Below are 20,382 nucleotides of genomic sequence, written 5' to 3'. Positions count from 1 at the left end.
CATAAACTAGTAGAAATTGTGTTATTAAATTAAGACTTGGTAATATTTTAAATTAAAGTACATTTGCTCTGGTTCTGTACTGAAAGTAACTCAAAAAACACAAGCAGAAGTTTCCCTAGAGAAGAGCCTTGCATTTCTTTAAAAACTGAAACTTGATTAACAGTAGAGATTTGTAATCATGATTGATATTTGTAAAAATGTATCTTATCCCTTTCTTAAACTCTCCTAGAATATTATTACACGACTGTGTATATCTCCTTATGATTCCTGCCTCATGGGAGACCAAGACCATTCATAATTTCAGAGTGAAAATTCAGTTTTCTCAGATTGCATAGCTTGACAGTCTCACCCCAGCAGGTTTATGAATTCATTAACAAAGCACTCAATGAGCTCCCACAGATCTTAGATGCTGGGTTGTACAGAATCCCCTCAACTGACTCAGTAATCCAGGTGCATATCTGGACTGAGTTTTTTCACTAAAAATAAGGGTTCTGGGTGGCTACAGCAAACCTTTATCAGCTGCCTGTGCTCAGGCTGATTAAGCACATGCAAATGAGAACATACAGATATTTTAGTGTTTTCAGAGCATTAGGGGAGGTTGCAGCTCTGCAGAATGAATCTTGCTTAATGGCAAGTGAGAAAGTTGTCACTAACTTGTAGCTGAAGTTAGTTATCAGTGTCAGTAAACCATCACAACTGCAGCTGTTATTTTTACAATATATTTTACAATATCCTTTGTGGACTGTCTCCACAAAGTAATTTAGGTATTTTCCCCAAAAATGAGGTCTAATGTATGCAGTATAAGGCCAGTTGTAGGACAGACAAGTCAAAAATTTTCTGACGTTTACAGCAATAAATCTAGGAAATGAAACATTTATTCTACCAAATGCAAGTATGTAATGAATCACTTATTTGCACTACAGCTACATTATGGTATCTTTAATGACTTTATTTATTATTTACTTGCTTATTATGCTTATGTTTATATTTATTATTATGCTTATTTGTTATCTGCATATTATTTATATGTTTAAATTATTTCATATCTTTACATTATTATCTTTAATATCTTTAGATGTGCTACAGAGACAGTTTAGAGTTTGACTGTAAATAGTTTGTGGTCTCTTGTGGAACTTTCTCATCAGTTAAATTTTGTGATTATAAAGTCTGAATGCACCACTGACTCTCTAAAATTAATTCTTTTGTAATAAAGGCACCCTTTAACCACTGTATCAGACTCTGCTGTGCCTTGTGCTTAGGGTGGGAGCTCCTAAAACCCATTTCCAACTTGGATGTTTATGATGTATCTCCCAGGGTGTGGCTGTGGGACAGTTCCCAAGGACCAAGTAAATGTGTTGGTGAAAAGGGAAAGGGGTAAAATAGAGGTAAAAGGAGGAGAATGAGTGGCATTGACAGCTGGCATGTGCAGGTTTCTTGGCCCCATCATGTTAGTAACAACTTGAAGATCCCAAAATGACCTTCAGGCTGTACTTAAGAGCTTTGTTTTTTAGGATTCATGCATGTTATCTCTTCTTAACTGTTGGGAGAGCAGCTGTAGGAAATAACAAACACGGGAGGATGAAATAAAACAAAGCAGTTTATATTTTCAATTACAACATTCATAAAATAAGAGGGAAGAATTTGGTGGCCTAATATACATTTGCCACCTTTAGCAGTACTAAAGCCCTGACTGCCAAGACTTTATCTGCAGTTGGGTAGAGACTCACATATGCTTAATTTCCAGCATGTGTGTAGTGAGATGTTTTTAGGGAAGAGGCACTGAGTAATGTCAGTGCTGCATCATAATCCAGAACCTTTTCCACCAGCAGCTCCTTTTCATGGGTTGTTTCAAGTAAGACAGCTGTCAATTTTAACCTAGTATCTGTTTTTCATAAACATTTTGTTGAGGTTGCTGCAGTGTGAAACCACATGTTTTCTTAACAATCAGTTTTTCTTCCATGCCGGTTACATTGCTTCCTTTGTAATAAGTCTGTAATTTCATTGCAGTGGCTTTCATGAGCACACACTGGATGCATTTTAAGCCCTCTTTGATGAGAGAAATGAACAGAGCTGGACTAGGAGTTAGGTTTGGATCACAGCCTTTTCTTTTCCATCTAATTTTAAACAGCTTTCTCAACCACTGTCAGGCTCTGCTCATCCCCTTGCTGCTGTCACAATGCCCCAGCATTGTCTCATATAGCCCTGATGCATTTTTACCCATTTTTACCCATTATATTTTGTCTGAGGGATTTATTTACCTGAGTGTCCTTGGAGTAACTGAGAGCTAGCAGAAGCCCTGTAGCTCTCTGCACTTTGGCAATGCTGTGTTTTTATTTCTCTCAGAACTGGCAGCTACTGGGATGTTTATTAGGACTTTCAGGGCACTAAGAAAATACCAACCACTGAAAACAAAATTATTCTGGAGTTACTTGCACAACCTTGCCATAGAGGCAGATAAAAGAGGGGGCATAGAAGGTGTAACAACCTGAGCATAGGGAAACCTTTCTAGGACAGAGGAACACTAAACAATTTCCTGAGAAGGTTAGAAAACCACTGCTGGTGGGAATCCTATGAACTTCTGCTAAGAATGGTTTAGATGTTCTTAATCCTATGGCAGGAAAAATGAATTAAATGATCTCCTGAATTGCCCTATTTTCTGTTCTAGGCAGAGAGAAAACTTGTGAGGCAATAGTGCTGATGTGTTTAATAAATTCTCTTGCTCTAGCTTCTTTTGTTCTTCCTACTAAACCAAAAAAAATGCAAAATGTGCATTGTTTTTCAGACATCTCATCTAAACATAGCTTTTCTTTTCCTTCAAAGTCAGGGGAAAAGAATTCTTTCATCAGAATCTTCTCTCATGGAATGGTTGTTTCTCTTGGCAGCTTTTCTTTGCAGTGATTCACTGATTCCCTTCAAGAAAAGACAGCTAGATAAAACTATGAGGATAACCAAAGCAGTGTAGGTAGGAACAGTGTGAGAGCTGAAATGTCACAGAAAAGTAAAATCTGCCATAATGACCTCATACATTTCTGTGGTCTCCTTGATCATAACATTACAGCACCTTCCCTTTGAGTGCTGCTCTCTTTGGATCATGTGTGGCTGCATCTTCTGTGAGGAAAAGCAATATTCTGGACAGGATCCTTATTCCTGAGAAGAGAGCAAAAATCATGAGTGAGGACCTTTTCTTCCATTCCAGATTAGACATGTGTCATGGTTTAACCCCAGCCTGCAACTAAATGCCATGCAGCTGCTTGCAGAATAATAATAATAATAAACAGTGAGAGAGGGGAATGTGGACAAACAGTGGAAAAAAAAGCCTCTAAAAATGCATTTCCTCAACTATTTCTTTAGTCTGCTTTCTGGGGTAGCTGCAGAGATATTTGTGACTGCCAACAGAAGGGAGGAGGTGGTGTGAGGGTACAAATCTTTAAAGGAGGAAGAAAAGGGTGGGTATCATCCTTACCTCCACAGTGACCACAAATAAGCTTAGAATGGTGCATTAAAAATGAAAACTGGTGTTTTAGACCACCCTTCTTATTGCTGGTTTTCTGAACTAGAAGGAAAAAAATCACAGAGCCTGCAGACCTTCAAGTTCTACTCAAAAACAAAAAAAAAAGAGACTACAACTAAATCTTCCTTTCCTTGGTCCTTCAGCTGTAATGTTCTGATAATGTTCTGCTTTTAAAATGCCATCAGTCTTTAATAATAATAATAAGTGGTAATTTATTTATCTAGATCACTGCTAATTATCATGTTTCTACCCCCTCTGTTCTGCCTGGAATCAGGAAATACTGTGTATGATTTAGGCTCTTGCCTGCAGCACATCTCCTGTTGTCCTGCACATCTCTTCCAGGGGCTGAGGGATAGCTCAGGGATGTCACCATGGTACTGCATGAAACACAGTGGCTTTAGCCAGACAGCAGCATGTAAAAAAACTCAAAATAGTCAAGGAATGAACAGTTACTTGTATTTCTGACCTCCAAAAAATAGTCTTATTCCATGTAATGACCAGTGAAGCTATAAAATTATTGCTTATTAAGTTATAAAATTGGGGCATTTCCTACCTAGGTGTATGTATGCATCCATTTACACAGATTCTGTCACTTTGCTGGTTCTTTATGTGCAGCTTGTGTTGTCTAGCCCCCCACTCTGATCCTCCCAGCTGACACTCAATAAAACACAAGCATTGCATGATTTGGATTAAAAAGCCAATTTCACTCCTGCCCATTCTGTTGGATATAATTGAATAAATTTCCCTCCCTAAAAAGCTTCTAGATTTGTACCTACAGTGCTGTTTCAGAAATTAGCAGTGAGGCTGTACTCAGTTACTAACAGGATTGTATTTTCCAAGACATGCACTTGATTTCCAGACTGAGTTATTCTTCCATAAGTGATGAGAAGCTTTTTTTCATAATTCTCACTGCCTGCTCAAATTGCATGCTACTAAAGTGAGATATTTTACAGGCATCTCCTACATTATGACTATCTTTAAGCTACTTTAGTCAACAGCCCTGAGAGAAATAAAATTAACTTTGCCCTAAGCCCATAGTGATCACATTAATAATATTTATCTCCTTAATTATTTATTAATTGGAATGCATATTAACCCTGCTATTTTTTTTATCTGGATCAACATCAAACTCACACAAGTTTTGGATTACCTGGATTATCTCATTTACTTCTAAAAATGTTCTTACATTTCTTCAGATCCTCTGAAAGTTGCCATTGTTTTCCAACAAACTGAAAAACTGATATATATGACCCCCTGTTATTTCTGCTGAAATAAGTAGTTACAAATTACACAGAATTGCAAATATCTAATTACAAACCTTAGTACCAACTCATTAATGTCATCCTGAATTATTCTTGATATGGAAATATTTAATAGTCTCAGCTGTACCAAACATCTTTGTCGTCCCAGATACACAACAGGAGTGCTTATTGATCTCTTTTTAATTAGCTGTTATGAAGGCCAAGATTTCCCTTAGTATTGAATCACTACCAGAATTCCTGCAGCTTTGGTTTACTCAGGAAATTATCAAATTCCTTTCATTGCTATCAATATTAGCAATAGCTTGTCCTTTGTAGCTGTTTTTTGTGATTAAATGCCTACATTCTCAACCTCTGGCTTGTATTCATTATTATTCTCTTTCTTTTGTACAATTCCAACTTTAAGTCTGCTTAGTTTTCTAATTAATATGATATTCCTGCTGAAAAAACAGGAAGCAGTTTTTTCAAACTGTATTCATGAGAAATATTCTTACTTAGCATTCCTAGTTTATCGTACTTTTATTTCCTTTTTACAGTGTTACAGTTTCTAATTGTTTTCCTCTGGCTTTTTTAAATCTAGAAATAGTGCACTGGGTGTTAATCATGCTTGCAGCAAACAGTGTAAACTGTGATTTCTTGTACACTGATTTTTAGGTTTGTGATCTATTGCTAAGAAAGTTCTTGGTGAATCTGCCTGTGCCACGCAGAGCATTTTGTTAGTGAGAAATCTTTTTCCTCCCAACACTTTGTAGGTAGCACTGTGTCTCCCTTGCAGTGCCCACGTTTGCTGCTCAAAATTCAGTCATGGTGTGCTCATTTTCACCCCCTCCACCTTTTGTTAGGTGCAGGTGTAATTGTTTGGGGTTCTTATTTTGGTTCAGTAGGTTGTAGCAGACACTAACTAGTAAACCACGTAGTATTTATAGGATGCAGCATTTATTTAATAAGCATTTGGCAAAATGTGTCTGTTGAGGTGTCAGGAGCAGTGTAATTTTTACAAAAATTGCCATTTCCCTTTCTTTTTTCCCCAAGCTGCTCAATTGTAAACACCTTAGAACAATTTTAGCAGTGCGGGAGTTGGACTCAGCTTGCTGCAGCCCCCCTGGGCCATCCTGTGTGTGGCCCAAGAGCACACAGAGTTTGTGGAAAAGGCAGAAATTACCTCTTCTTGTGCCCTGATGCCAGTGTGAGCCCAGGATGCTGGAAACCTCCAAGAGCCAGAGTTAGTTGGGTTTATCAGTGATGGCAGTGATGCCTGCAGAGGCTGTCTGGAACAGGGGCTAGACAGAGTTAAAGGAATAAAGTAGGTTTTTATAAAAGGCCTTCAAAGGATCCACCTTGGGTGCATAAGAGGATACACTCAAGGTGGACAACAATCATGAGTTTTCACACTTTTGTAAGTTTTGGTCCATTTCCATATCAGGGTTAATTGTCCAGTTTTATCTCCTGGTTATGCAGTCCCATCCTCTCTTTGTTCTCCTCAGTTTGATGTTGTTTGCTCTTTTTGGGCCTGAAGCTGCAGCAGTGTCCCTGGTTCTCAGGCTGGAAAAGGATTGTTTTGTCTGGCTAAACTATGAGGAGAACTTGCTAACACTCTATGTAGGTTCAGAGTTATGTAGTGATGCAGTACAGATTCTGGAAAATGTGAAAGCTGAACTTGAGGTATCAGCAGGTACCCCCTGCTCACCCTGGGGTGATACCTGGGACAATCCCTGCTGCTGGTGAATCATTGTGAAGAGTTGGGGCTCACCCTGTCTGGGAAACACCAAGGAGAGCCCTTATAGGAGGGCTGCCAGTCAGATCAAACTGCACCATTCTCACTCCCTGTCCTAGGAAAACAGCAAATAATAATCCCATGAAAGGCTCTGGTTCTAATGAAAAGACATTTTTTGAAGTGTTTCCAGCCATCTCAGTTGCTTGACCCACTTTCTGAGCGACTGCACCCTCTAATGGGGTAAAACAGATTGACTTGCAAAGCAGCCAGTTTGTTTTCCTGCTGTTTATTCCTTTCTAGCCCTTACACATACATACAATAGCTTGTTCTTGTGCCAGTAAAACAAGCACAGTTCTGCTGGATGTAGATTACAGGGCACATATGAATATTCAGTAAAGACTCTATGTGATTCATCTCTAGCCTGGGTTAATGAAAAGCATGTAAACAGCTTTATATATCCATGCTGAAATGAAAAAGGAATTTTACTTGTAGAAAGGAGAATTTATTTCACTTCTAAACCCAGAAAAAAAAATTAATTTTTTTTCCCCTACTGTGTGAAGCCGTCTCATTTTACCAAAGCTTTGTGGGAAAGTGAACATTTGAACAGTGGAAGGAGATGAAACTATCATGATGTTGTGTCTTGTCCAATAGGTAATTCTCTAATGGACCAAGAAAGCCAACGATGACAAGTTGTGGTCAACAGCCCTTGAATGTGCTGATGGTTCTGCTCTCATTAGTCTTGTCAGCAGGTAACTTTTATAATTTATCTTTTACAGATGTTTGCCACAATGAAAAAACAATTGTAATTTAATACTGGGTTTCTACAAAACGAACAAGACCAAATGATTTTTAATTGCATAATAAATAAATCATAGAATCATAGAATAGTTAGGGCTGGAAGGGACCTTCAAGATTATCTAGTTCCAATATAAATGAAGCTCTTTGTATTAAAGAACTGGAAACTGGAATTTTAAATTGAATTGAAAATTCACTTTGAGGACAAAGCAGACTGGAAAGTTGAAAGAGCAGCTTTATTTCTTTGGATATGCTGTTTTTCTCAACTCACCTAAAAGAAAATAATTTCCATACCACCATAAAACACATCCATTTTGCTAAATAACCATGCCCTGGAAGCAGAGCAGGTCAGGCTCCAGTTGTGTGTTTTTCTTGTGCATACCAGGGAATGCAAAGCACCTGCAGGACTGAACTTAGAATGTGTATAATTTTCCTGGATCTAAAGAATTGACTGGACCAGAGATGTTTCTCCTGGTGATGGTAGTTCTGCTCTAGATGTTTGCTGTTAGCACACAGGAAGGGTTTGTGTGGAAGTGTGCCAGGTGTTAGACTGAGAATTAGTTGAGGGCTCTGATTATTGGTTGTATTTGCTCATCAGAAGTCATTTATGGCATTAGGTTTTTTTGAAATCATGAGTGAATATTCAACATAAAATTTTTAAAGGTTCTCAGTCCAAATAGGTTTGGTCTTACAGGCTTTTAGTTCAATATCTTTTATCCTCAATTCTTGAGGCAGTTTTTAATATGAAATACATTTTTCAATCACTGCTCCTTATTCTGTTGTAGTACATCACATCCCCAACCACCACAGTTAAAATTTTCTAGGCACCATGTTTCTTAAAATATCCTTGTGCTGCAGTCAAAATTGTTACTACTGAGTCTGAATCTTTAATATTCATAAAGTATTAATATTCATATCCTCACCAGTCAGTTCAAGCATGTGTTTTGTTGCCCACAGTCTCATTGCTTGTTTGCAGTGTTCAAGTTGATTCTTGCTAATGATAGTTCATTGTTAGCCCTGACACAGTCCTTTTGCTAACAATGTTTTAATATTATCAATTAGAGCACTCCTCTGCTGGGGTTAAATAATTGTTTTCCTTTAGAGCCCTTCCCCTGAAGTCCCTATGTATGGTGCTGCATTTCTAGTTATGGAAGTGTCCTCCTGCTCTGATGGACTGTGATCAGGCACAGGGGATGGAGCTGCTTCTTTGTCTTCCTCTGGGCTAAAAAAAATTTCAAAAATCTACCTCCCTGGTGTAGCAATGAACTCAGTTATCAAGAAGTCTTTAATGAAGTGATCAAACATTACAAGACTGTTCCAGCTGCTCCAGTCTCTTCAGTCCATTTTTAAGTTTTTATACCTTTGTCTTTTTTTTTCTTTTTTTCTTTTTCTAAAGTATTGGCTGTGAAGTGCAGTGTTTTTATTTGAAACCAATTACACACAGCTTTTACTTCTTATATAATTTATCTATTATCCTTGATAACTACTGGCCTTGTAAATGTGTTTCTTATCATTTTGTTGCTCCTTGGCTATTGGTGTTTTATTGTCTGATGTCCTCTATTAGCGTGTAGAGTCCAAGTTTGATTTGAAATCATCACAAGTTTTTCATGCCAGCCAAACTCTGTTCTTTCCTTGTGGAATTTTGCCACTATCATCTGTAGGAAGAGGATTAGGTCATGGATAACTCACAACACATTTTGCAGGAGGAAATTTATTACTATTTTTCAGCCAGTCAATGTAATATTTTTGTCCAAGACAGATGAGTTTCCATAAAGGAAAACTACTGTCAGTGAAGGATGGGGAGATGAAAAAACAAAGGATTCTACTCCCACTGGAATAATATGAACCTCATTTTTAACCTGGACTGAAATAAAAAATCTAATTCAAGACTCCCTTTGAGTGCCCTAGATTTATGGATTTACACCTGTAAGATCTTGCTTTACTTCCAAGTCTTTGGTATTTTAAGATTAACAATCTTAGTAATCAATTTCTGGGTTGAGAATATGAAACTTTAGGTATTTTATTTCAGTGTTAGCAAGATCACAGTGATGTTTTAGGGGTTGTGAGCACTTACTGGTTATACTGGAAGGAATGCATAATAATGGGGGAAGCAGCATGCAGTCGTGCTGGAAGAGACTTTCTGACCACTAACTCTTAGGCTGGCTTTAAAAATGTTGGTGCTTACTCATTTAAGGGATTGAAACACATTTATAAAATCAGTGCTGACAGCAAGGCTTATATTAACAAGCAAAAATCGTCAGATTATTTGCACATTACAGCATTTTTTTTCTTTGAAGTAGGAAATTAACATCCACACAGCAAGTCAACATGTGGTGAAATGCATACATATGAATATTTCTGTGGTTCCATATGGAAAGCTTATAAACACCAGCTATTCAGAGAGTCATGGGACTTTAAAAATTTAGTATCTAAATTAAAAATGTACATCAGGCAGATCTCTAGCTGTGACCAGATACAGAAGTAACAGTTTGACATTTGCTGGCTGTGTAGTTTTTAAGGTAAAGTAGGTAAGTCTTGTGATGATGAAACATGACAGACTGTTCTCTTGAAATCACTTGGAACAGAGAGAGGAGCATCTGTATCAATTGTTCAATAACTGGTTTCAAAAACAGCATGAGAATTTGCACTTGCAGCTCCACTTCAGAGACAGCTGCACCTTTGAACAGACAATTTAAGGCCTTTACAGGTACAGTACTTTTATCTGAAGTATTTCTATAGAAATAAGATCCTTTGAACCTGAGGATTTAAGCAAAGTTATTCTTAGGGGGGAAAAAAATACTGGGAAGAAAATAAATCCCACTTTGTTTATTGGCTCTGTGATCCACAGAGAAGCAAAGGCAGCAACTGAAATGGCACAGGTTACAATAAATTGGGGAAGTGTTTTCTCTGTGTGCTGGGTCTGGCTGGGATGGGGTCAAGACTGTGTTTTGGGCAGGTGGCCAAAGCAGTGCTGGTATCACAGCATTGTTGTGGCACTGCTGAGCCAGGCTGGCCAAGGTGGTTTCTATGCCATGGGATGGATGCTCAGCTATAACACTGGGTGGAAGTTTATCCAAAAATTGCTCGGGGACTGGGTGGACATCAGTCTGCTGGTAGTGAGTGTTTTAGCATCACTTGTGCTTTGTTTTTTGTTGTTGATGATGCTGTGGGGTTATTTCTTATTCATTATACGTTATCTCAACCCATTATTTTTTCTTTGCCTTTCTTTTTCCCTGGCCCATTCCAGAGAGGGGGAAGCAAGCAAGCAGCTGTGTGGTGTTCAGCTGCCCAGCAGGGATAGCCCAGCACACAGTGACTGCCAAATTCAGAATGGGATTCAGTCATCACATCATGCATTTATTTTATCACTGACACATCTTGCTATTTAAGGATTTGCTTAGGACTGTTTTATTGCAGATGTCCCTCCTCCTAGGAACTGATGTTATCTTTATTTTTCTGTAATCATGCTTTCCTCAGTTTTCATTCTCAGAGAAGTTTGGGGATTGTTTTCTTTTTGAAAAAGAGCAAAGGAGCCATGCAGGGGTCAGGGGACACTTCCACCTGTGCAATTAAACAAAACTGTTGGCAGTGGTGAGCAGCCTTAACCTCTGAGTGGCAGTGACAGGACCAGAGGCCATGGGCACAAACTGCAACCCAGAAGGCTCCCTCCAAACATCAGTAAATTCTTTTTCACGGTGAGGGGGACTGAGCACTGCCACAGGTGGACTCAAAAGCCATTTGGACACAGTTGTGGGCAACAGGTGGCTCTGCCTGAGCAGAGGATTTGCATGAGATACCTTCAGAGGTTCCCTCCAGCTGCAAACACTGAGGTTTTTCACAACCTAATCTATTCTGGCCCACTTTTATTATTGCTGTGTTAATTGAGGAGGGGTGCAGCAAAGTACTTGTTCAGACAAACTCATTCCCTTGCTGTGTGGATTGTGTGACAGAATTTGAACATGCAGATTTTTGTCACAAGAGTTACAGAGGGTGTTGAAAACCTAAGTCTAAAGAAAGTTTCTTCCCTGATGATAGCATCCTCAAATTTGGAAAACATGGGGGTTTTTTTCCCCAGGTAGGGCAAGGTAATTCATTTTCTCAATATCTGTATTTCTTTAGAAATAGCTTTCTTCCAGCACTTTCAGTCCCTGACTGAATTAATCTACAAAAGTGATTTCTTCTTTTGTGCAAGTAGTGGTGCCAGGTATGTGTGTGCATACATAAATATTTAGAGTGGGCTTTCTTGACTCAGACTGCAGTACAAGATTACCTTGTTGTCAGTTTAGGGCTCTGTTTTTTGTTCTAGGCTCCCCCTCCTTGCACACAAATGAAGAACTGATCCCCACTGTCACAACCCTTTAAAACCTGTCTTGAAATTAATATATTTTATAAAATTGACAAAGAAGTGTTAGGAATGGGGTTTTTTTTGTTTGTTTGTTTGTTTTTTTAAGCAAAGTAGAAAAAAATAAGGATTGGACAGATGCAATTGCAGATCAAGAGGGGCTCTGTGCAGAGGGGTACAGGGCAGCTCAGCTAAATCCATGCAAAAGTCATTATGTGTAACCTCTTGTACTGGTAAACTGACAGAAAACTTATGCACCAAATTACAAGGGTTAATTCTGTCAGTCCAGAGTGAATCTATCATTTATTAATTGGTGTAACCTTATAAAGAAGTGCAGCTGCCCACAGCATTGCTGAGCCTCAGTTCTCCAAAGAAAAAAACATTTCACTGCTAAGAAATTCAGACTCAGCTTCCACATTTCACTTTCCTCAGAGCTTTGGGGTGTCTGTGGGGTACATGTACTCTTAAATGATGCTGTAATATCTGTTATAACACTAACTGTAAATGTGGAACCAAACATTAACTCCTAAAAGTGTCTCAGGAAGCTGCATACAGTCATTTTGGAAGGGATCTCTATCCTGTCCATCTGCACAATTGAAAAGCTCAGGGAAACTAAGATGATAAAAGGGTATCTATGGACAGCTTCCTTTTTCTTCCCAGTAAAAGTGATGGTGAAATTAGTGGGACACATGACTGCAAAAAATAAAAATGTTCTCAGAGTTGTAATAAACACTTTACATGAGAACTTGTTAAAGAAGAAATGTAAGAGCTCCCAGGAACACCTGTAGTTTATTAGTTCTGTCTATTTGCAAAGTCAGAGTTTTTCAGATTTGTTATATGGTTGGTAATGACTGTTTCTGGTAGAATATTCCTTATCAAAGATTGACCTTTAGAGAAGAAGAAAATAAATCAGAACAGTCAACCAAGTCCCATCAAACTTTTATTGCAGTTTCTACATAGACTTTTTGTTTGTATTAAGTTGTCCCAGGGAAAAAAAACATTGTTTAACATATATTTAAAACAACAGGAAAATGTTTAAAATAACATTTTCCTAAATATTTCTATGCCTACTAATGTGGAGGGCATTCCTTCCCTTTTAACAAACAATAGTAATCAAAAACATAGAAGCCACAAAACTCAAAATACAACGGCACAATTGTCACTTTTAAGCACTAAACATTAAAACACTGAAAGTTCTGACCTACTGATGTTTTTCAGAAGTCGACCAGCAGCTTTTTAGCTTTGAAAAGTGAGAGCTGACAAATGCAGGTGGCAGAGGTGACTGACAGAGGCACTGTTGTTTTTGTCTTGCAGTGCTGTCCGCGCATTTTCGGGTCTGCGAGCCATACACGGACTACAAAGGGCGTTACCACTTTGGGTTTCACTGCCCCCGTCTTTCTGACAACAAATCTTACATCTTCTGCTGTCACCATAACAACACAGTGTTTAAATATTGCTGCAATGAGACAGAATTTCAGACTGTTATGCAGATGAACTTAACAGGGAACGCAGATGGATATATGCACAAGTAAGTAAATGAGTTTTAGAGTATTCTTCACCAAACTGTTCCTGGTCTAATAACAGAGTCTGAGGTGCACTTAATGATGGAAGCAATCAGAATAATTGCATCTACAGAAAATCACTGCTAAAAGGTTTTTTGTTGTTGCAGAGCTCCTGAGAGAGAATATTTCAGCTTTGATTTCTTTGCTTTGACGTGGGCTGTAAACATTGCAAGGAGAGTAAAAGTTGCATATAAATGTGACAAATAAAAAGTTACTTACAAAAGTTAGAAAAGTCTTTTCCCTGACCCCAATTTGATCCAAACTACATTTAAATGTGTGTCAGTAAAAACAAACCCCAAAGCTGTTCATAGGTGAGAGAGGGAGTGAGCTGACATTTTCCATATCAACCAAATGCCCTATTTGGAACCCCTGATGTTTTTGAATCTTAATCTCTTCTAACAAATCACTAGCCTTGAGGAACAGAATGTATTTGCTTTTATACCAACATTGTGTGGTCTCCTGGCCTGTTACCTGGGATACTTCCATGTTTTGCTGAGGGCTGTCCCCAAAAATAAATGTCAGTAAGATTTTTTACTTATAAAGAAAGGAAGTAGCAAGTATATCTTTGTCACCTATTTACAGGAACAAAATCTTACCTTGTGGTCAGTCTGCTATTTAATATTAACATTCTGGCCACACTAATCTGCTGTGATTTCCCTTGGTGTAACCCCCAAGATCAAATTCTGATCAATCTGCTTCCCCTGCCCTTTTATCCTGGTATTCAGCCCCTCCAGGACAAGGAAGGGGCAGTATCTATTCCTGTGGGAGCAGGTGCAGGGCTGTGAGGAGATGATGGTGCTGGAACACTGATGCTGGCTGGTCTAACTCACTGTGTGCAGCTGTGCTCAGCTTGTGGACTCAGCAAAGCCTTGCCTTCCCTAACAGCCACTCCTCACAAAGACCTGCCCAGAGGAATTTCAGTCATGCATGGATGTAGAAGTTGCATTCTCTAAATTTACTGGTTGCTAAAGTGTCAGTCACCTGCAAAGACAGACAAAAATAGACCCTACCCATGTAAGATATCTTTAAATCAATGTGTGGATATATACTGTTGTGTTGCTTTGTGTGCACTTTCATCCTTCAGGTGAAATTTCCTTGCCTTGGCTTTGTAGTGCATCTGGGACCATGAGAACAGATCACACAGAGCACTGGGAAGATACTGCAGTACCAAGCCCATTAAAGACCATCCACTTTCTCCACTTTCTGTGCAGCCCAGACAATCCAGCAACTTTCATCTGGGGCTCCCCAAATCTGGCAGCATCAATAGTTCCAGAAAATTTGTAGAGTTTATATCCCCAGTGCTCCCAGCCAGTGTGTGCTGTACACACAGTGAAAAAACAGGGTGTGCTGATGTCAGATGTCCTCACAGGACTCTCAGAACAGAAGGGCTCTGCAGGTAGTCACAGACAGTCAGAATCTGCTGCACACTTAGGGTGTTATGAGCCTCAATAATGGGCTCATGAGGCTGCTGCCCCCACACTTTTCAAGGTCTTTCTTCTGCACACATCAAATTGTTTTTTTTTCTTTCCTTGCTGTTCTGTAAACTATGCACCAGCACTGCTGACCACCCTGTCTCACAGAGTCAGGGTGCTACCATCAAAGGCAGTTCAGACAAGCACACAGCCAATGCTTCAGGCTTTTCCCAGTGTGCCAGCAGCTCCTCTGGTTAGTCATGGCCAGAGCTTACTCAGGTAAGGCTCTTCTGCCCTTCCTTTCTGGAATGCAGAGGGCAACCAGCCCCTTTCCAAGGCAGAGGGACAGGTCCAGGCTGATTGCAAGAGATGCCCTGGGACAAAGAGCATTTCTCTGCCTCCAGCATTGTGTGCCTGCTCACATCTGCACATGTGCACACACCCCCAGAGAAATAAATCCAGGGGTCTTCATGTCACACGGCTGTTGTGTTTATAAGCAGTTTGGAAAAAGGAGGAGTTTGGTGTTCCGTGAGCTGCAGCATTGATTTTGATAAAAATATTGAGAGCAAAAGGTATTATATTAGTTTTCATGTAGAATTATTTTTTAAAGTCACCTTATTCAATTGTGATGGAGAAAGAGGTACCTGTGTAGTTTTTGTTGGTAAGATTTGTGGTTGAAAACCACCTGCAGACTGTTTCCCATCCAGTCCAGGAATTCCTAGGGACATCAGCTGTGTGTGAACTTTGGCAAAGCTGTGTGACATCACACTGGATACACTCAAAAGCCTCTGGAGGTGTAGCATGGAGAAGTGCAGGAATGGAACTGGTATTGCCTTGTTCCTCAAACATCTCCTCTGATGAATCTGTCAGGAGCAGGGAAAGGAAGAGATGCTGCTTCCCACATCAGCCTCCACCCGTGGAGTGAGACAGACAGGAGAGAGATCTCCTCACCCTGAGTTCAGTGACACTGGCAGGAAACTTCCTGGTATTTTTAGAAGGAGCAGAAAGAAGTGAACCCTACGTGCCTACATTAAAAACATTGCTAAAAGCTTCCTACTTAATACTCTGACTTCATCATAGAGGATAATTTGGATTCTAATGCATCCAGGCTTCAGTTTACAGTGGCAAAGTCAGGTCTTTGTTTAGATCTAATTTCACACACCACTGAAAAAAAAAATCTCATGAAACCTATTGTACTGTGGCAGGGGAGAATAATTTAAGATATGGGAATAGCAATGAACTGAAAAAAAATGGATTATAGTTTTCAGGGAAGAGTGATTCAATATTATTGCTTGGCTTATTTCAATATTATTATTTGGTTTATTTTTCCCCTTAGCCATTCTTGTGATCACCAGAACAAATTTTTTGTTTTATAATACAATTGAGGAAAAAAGTTAATGAAGTGACTTGTGACTTCATTGATATGGCACAGCTCAGAAGGCACATTTGTCTTCACCAGTCCCACAGTGCAACTATGACCACATTTATTTACATTTTTCCATTGTTGTAACACAATATTTATGTTTTTATAAGAGCAAAAGATTGGAGTTTCATATCTTTGCAACCATGCAGATTAATTAGTCTGTAATATTTTTGAATTTGAGTAAGTCATTTAGTATTAAATGTAGAGATGCAAATGATGTCTAACGGACAGGAATAGCTCTGAAATCCAAAATATTTTCCCTTAGAACTGTCTAAGAAATTGTTTAGTTATTCTTCATAGTATCCACATGAATCTAGTTTGTCTAGTTTTCCTAGTCATGTTTTCTGTTGTGGATATTCTGGTGGATTATCAGTAGTACTGCTATGATAGGGGTCCTCAGTCTGATACTGGAGCAATGTTTTGGCAGTCTGTAGTGTATCCATGTTTTCCTTATCTCTTAGTCCATTTTCTCAGAGAGGAATGGCTTTTGCACACCTCATTCCAACACTGGCACCTAGAGCAATGTGAGAACATAATATAGCACCATCTTTCTCCAGGTTCTGGATATTCCCTGCAGAAATGGTATTTGCTTGAGTAGCATTCAAAGAGTCATCTTTACAAGAAAGAAAAAAAAAATCATCAATCCCACTACCAGCTGTTGCAAAGATATGTAATTTGGCAGGGAAGATCTCTTAGGTACAGCAGGAACAGATTCCTCAGGATTGGACAAAGGCCTGGAGATAATTGTAAAAGAAAATTAGAGGGGAAAAAAATCTCATTTAAAACATAGATGCAAAAATTGCACTGGCTTCTTCACTACCAAGGATGTAACCTTGCATTTCCTAGGGGCAGCCCTTGCTGTTACTGCTCAAGGAACAGCTCCTTTTAATAGGAAGGAACAATTTCTGTGACCATTTGCCCACATTTAAACTCTGCAGCTGTAGAATTCAGAATTCAGTTGTTTAGATTTGTTGTTTTTTTCAGACCTGAATTCCCAAAAAGTGTTATTTTTTATTCATGTGCTGCACATAAAACTCAAGAAAATCTACTAAAAAGATACAGGTTAGTTATAACCAGCTTATCTGTCCCAAAATGTGAATTAATAAGATGGATGCAACTTGATACACCCTGTAATGGAACAAGCCCTATAATTGAAATCTCAGCAAATTGGAATCTGTTCACACTTCAGTTTTAGTAAAAATTGAACTTCTGCCCAAAAGAACAGGAAAACCAGATTGCAAGAATAAACTCTGACAATTAAATCATTCAGGTCAATGAAATGAGGCCAAGTCCTAGAAGTTTTTGGATTCCAAGTAATCTTCTGTGTTTCAGGTCTTACTGTTATTCTGTGTAAATAAGATTGTTTGTTTTCTAATGAGGACATCTTCTTGATTTGCAGGGCAATTTTAATTAATAGCCTTCAGAAAAAGTAACATTTTCTACCACCTTAACAGTTGGAGAAACAGAAGATATCAATGTATGGAATATCCTTCTGCATACTGAATATACTGAATATACTATTTTTGATGATGCTGTTGTCCCATTGTCTGTTAATTAATATAAAGCAGCCTTTCATTTTTTGTACTTGTGAGTAACAGATGTTTTTTAGGAGGAGCAGATGAATAACTTACACATGATTAATGAAGTGCTGTTTAAAATTGGAGCACTCAAAACAGCTCTAATTTTCACTAATCAAAATTTTGGTAGATGGAATTAAATACCTAATATGCAAACAAGTTCTTTTGAGTTTACTATAAGGAATGTTTTTGCCACTCACATTGTTGCCAAAACAAATATGTTTTCTTAGTGTGGGTCAAGTATTGCTTACCTGTGTGCAAAATGAATCATATTGGCATTACTGAGTAAGAATGGATTTGTCCAAATGCATTTCTTCCTGACTTTTCCAACTTCTGCTTGCCTTTTATTTATATTAACAGAAAATAGAAGAATTTACCCCCAATAGGACTAAATCTGCTGGGAGTCAAGAAAAGCACTGCTGAGAAGTCTGCATTAACCAGATCCTGTTCTACTTCCAAGGGCCTGAACTGCAGATTTTAGTGCATTACTAAAGTCTACCCTCTGTTGTGTGAAGTTAGGCTTGCCATGTGTAAGTCTTTAGCAGAGGCAAAGACTCTGGGATTTAAGAGTTTTCAGAACATGAAATTTTGCCTACTTCCAATCCTCCTTGGAAACGTTCTGATTTTTTAAAATTTATTTATTTTTTTATTTTAATTCTAGGCTTATGTAGTCCTAAAGTTATTCAGGAAGGAAGCCATTAACAGCTTGGACCTTCCTCTTGTTACTTAGATTTTTGAAATTGGACCTCCTAAAATGGGAATTTAATCTAAGGGCATTAGAGCTGTGTGGTAGAAAAAATCGTTCCCTGAAGGGAAGAATCAGTCTCTTGAAGTGCTGACAGGCAGCAACACAAAATGTAAAAGTCTGATTTCTTGTTTCAAATCCTGATTTTTTAAAAGTAAAAAGAAGAAGAGTCATACAATAGTTTAAATAGAAATGAAAGTTCAAAGCATAGACTTGAAATCTTTTGATCCAGAAAGGCTGGGGGACATGTTTTTAAAATACCAAAATATCCTTCTGGCTTGCATGTATAATATGTCTTCTCATCCTTTTTTTCTTCTTGCAGCACTTCCATTTGGATCAATGTGGTGATAAAATAAGATTTCCTCCAAGTTTCTCTGACTGTCTGAGAGGAGAGCATGATTGAGTGTGTGTTCAGTTCTGAGCTCAGCTCCATGCAGATGTGGGTTGCCCACCTCTGACTTTGATATATTTTTTTTTTGAGACAGCCTTCCTAATGACATTTTTTACCAACATCCCTTCAGCTTCCCTTTGGTTTTACTGTCTCCACTACACATATTTCCACATTAGCCTTTTATTTGCATTCTACCTAAAAATCTCATTTTTATACATTTCTTTCCATCTCAGTTCTGATCTCATCCTCCCCACTCAGTTTCCAGTCCAAACTGCATTTACACCTGACAGTCATTTTTCTTTTAATAATTCTTCATCTCCAGCAGGGCATTAGCACTTCTTCCCCTTTTTGATCTCCAAATTTTTGACCCCTTACACTTTTTCCTCCTATTTTTTTCCCCCTTTCTTTTAATATCCTTAGTCATCTGTCACATCTTTACAGCTTTTTGCACCATGAAATTTCCATGGCCTTTATCTAATATACACTTTATAACTACACCAACATATACATCTCAGTGTAGTACATATTTTCCTTCCTGTGAGAAGGGAAATCTAACATGATATTGCCAGTGTTCTTTGTCCCTAAAATTCATTACCAGCCATATTAAGAGGTCTTTAGCAGCTGCTCTGGAAAGCCTATGCACAGATGAGATGGACAAAAATTTTTGTAAGAGAGGTGGCCTTAGTTTCTAAAAATCCTGCCTATAGCTGAGTTCCTATTGAAATAAATCTCATTTTTAAAGACACTGTGCTTTAGAACAGTATTTTGTTTCAGCCATCTGTATATAATTAAGGAATCAAAAAACCTTGATGAACTTACAGTGACCACTGCTGAGAGAACTTTTTTTATTGTTCCTTTTCTTCCCTTCACAGCAACTACAGCGCCCTGTTAGGAGTGTGGATCTATGGCTTTTTTGTGGTGGTCTTACTGATCCTGGACCTTTTATATTACTCTTCAATGAACTATGATATTTGCAAATTTTACCTGGCCCGCTGGGGAATCCAGGGAAAGTGGATGACACAGGGACAGAGCCGATGGATTAACCCTGCTCAGGACCCAAGGCAGGCACAGCCTCAGCCAGAGACACAGCCCCAAACTCAGCCCCAGCCTCGAACATCACAGACAGTACACACTTTAAAAGGAGATGCTTTAAGCCCACCCCTGGTGTCTTTTCAGAGTACATCTGCCTGGTAAGTAAGCTAAGCCATACTGAGATATATTTTGCTGTTTTGGAGTGTGATCACCTGTATTTGGAAGTGCCTGTGAATTCAGGCTGAACATTTCTAGCACATAACTATTTATATCATGACTGTCTTATTGAATTACTGCTTAGGAGTAATGTCTTACTCTGGAATATATTAAGTCATCTTTTAATCCTTTCCTTGGAGAAACAGGTGCTGCCATCTTTCAGTGCTGAACAGTTTTACTGCTGTGTCATGCAAATAAACTACAAATCTGCATCAACCATTATAAAAGTAGTTTTAATCTGGTCTCAAAGACTAATTTGCTATGTGTATCTGTTGCTCTGGTTTTAAAACACTGTATAAATAGCAATGTTGGAGTAACTTCAACGTGAGATGTGATAAACCCTCTCTATTTGTAGCATGAGTTACAGAAACAACATAAAAACCAGGTTAGTTTTTTATATGCA

The 20,382-nt window shown here is 38.6% G+C and overlaps 1 protein-coding gene across 6 annotated transcripts in view; it reads left to right on the top strand.

The window, feature by feature from the left end:
- SHISAL1 (shisa like 1) overlaps window positions 1–20,382 on the top strand; it is a 69,740-nt gene that overhangs the window by 25,883 nt on the left and 23,475 nt on the right. For all 6 annotated transcript variants that reach the window (XM_079303838.1, XM_079303837.1, XM_079303834.1 and 3 more), the window contains exons 2-4: window positions 7,136–7,233; window positions 12,936–13,149; window positions 19,604–19,921. In XM_079303838.1, the coding sequence (XP_079159964.1) occupies window positions 7,167–7,233; window positions 12,936–13,149; window positions 19,604–19,921 (599 nt within the window). In that variant the 5' untranslated portion in view covers window positions 7,136–7,166. The remainder of the gene's footprint in view (window positions 1–7,135; window positions 7,234–12,935; window positions 13,150–19,603; window positions 19,922–20,382) is intronic.

This window comes from Erithacus rubecula (genome assembly GCF_903797595.1).
Source record: "Erithacus rubecula genome assembly, chromosome: 4".
In the NCBI taxonomy this organism is placed as follows: domain Eukaryota; kingdom Metazoa; phylum Chordata; class Aves; order Passeriformes; family Muscicapidae; genus Erithacus; species Erithacus rubecula.
The sequence above is the reverse complement of the archived record's forward strand: the minus strand, read 5'-3'. Positions and strand labels throughout refer to the sequence as shown.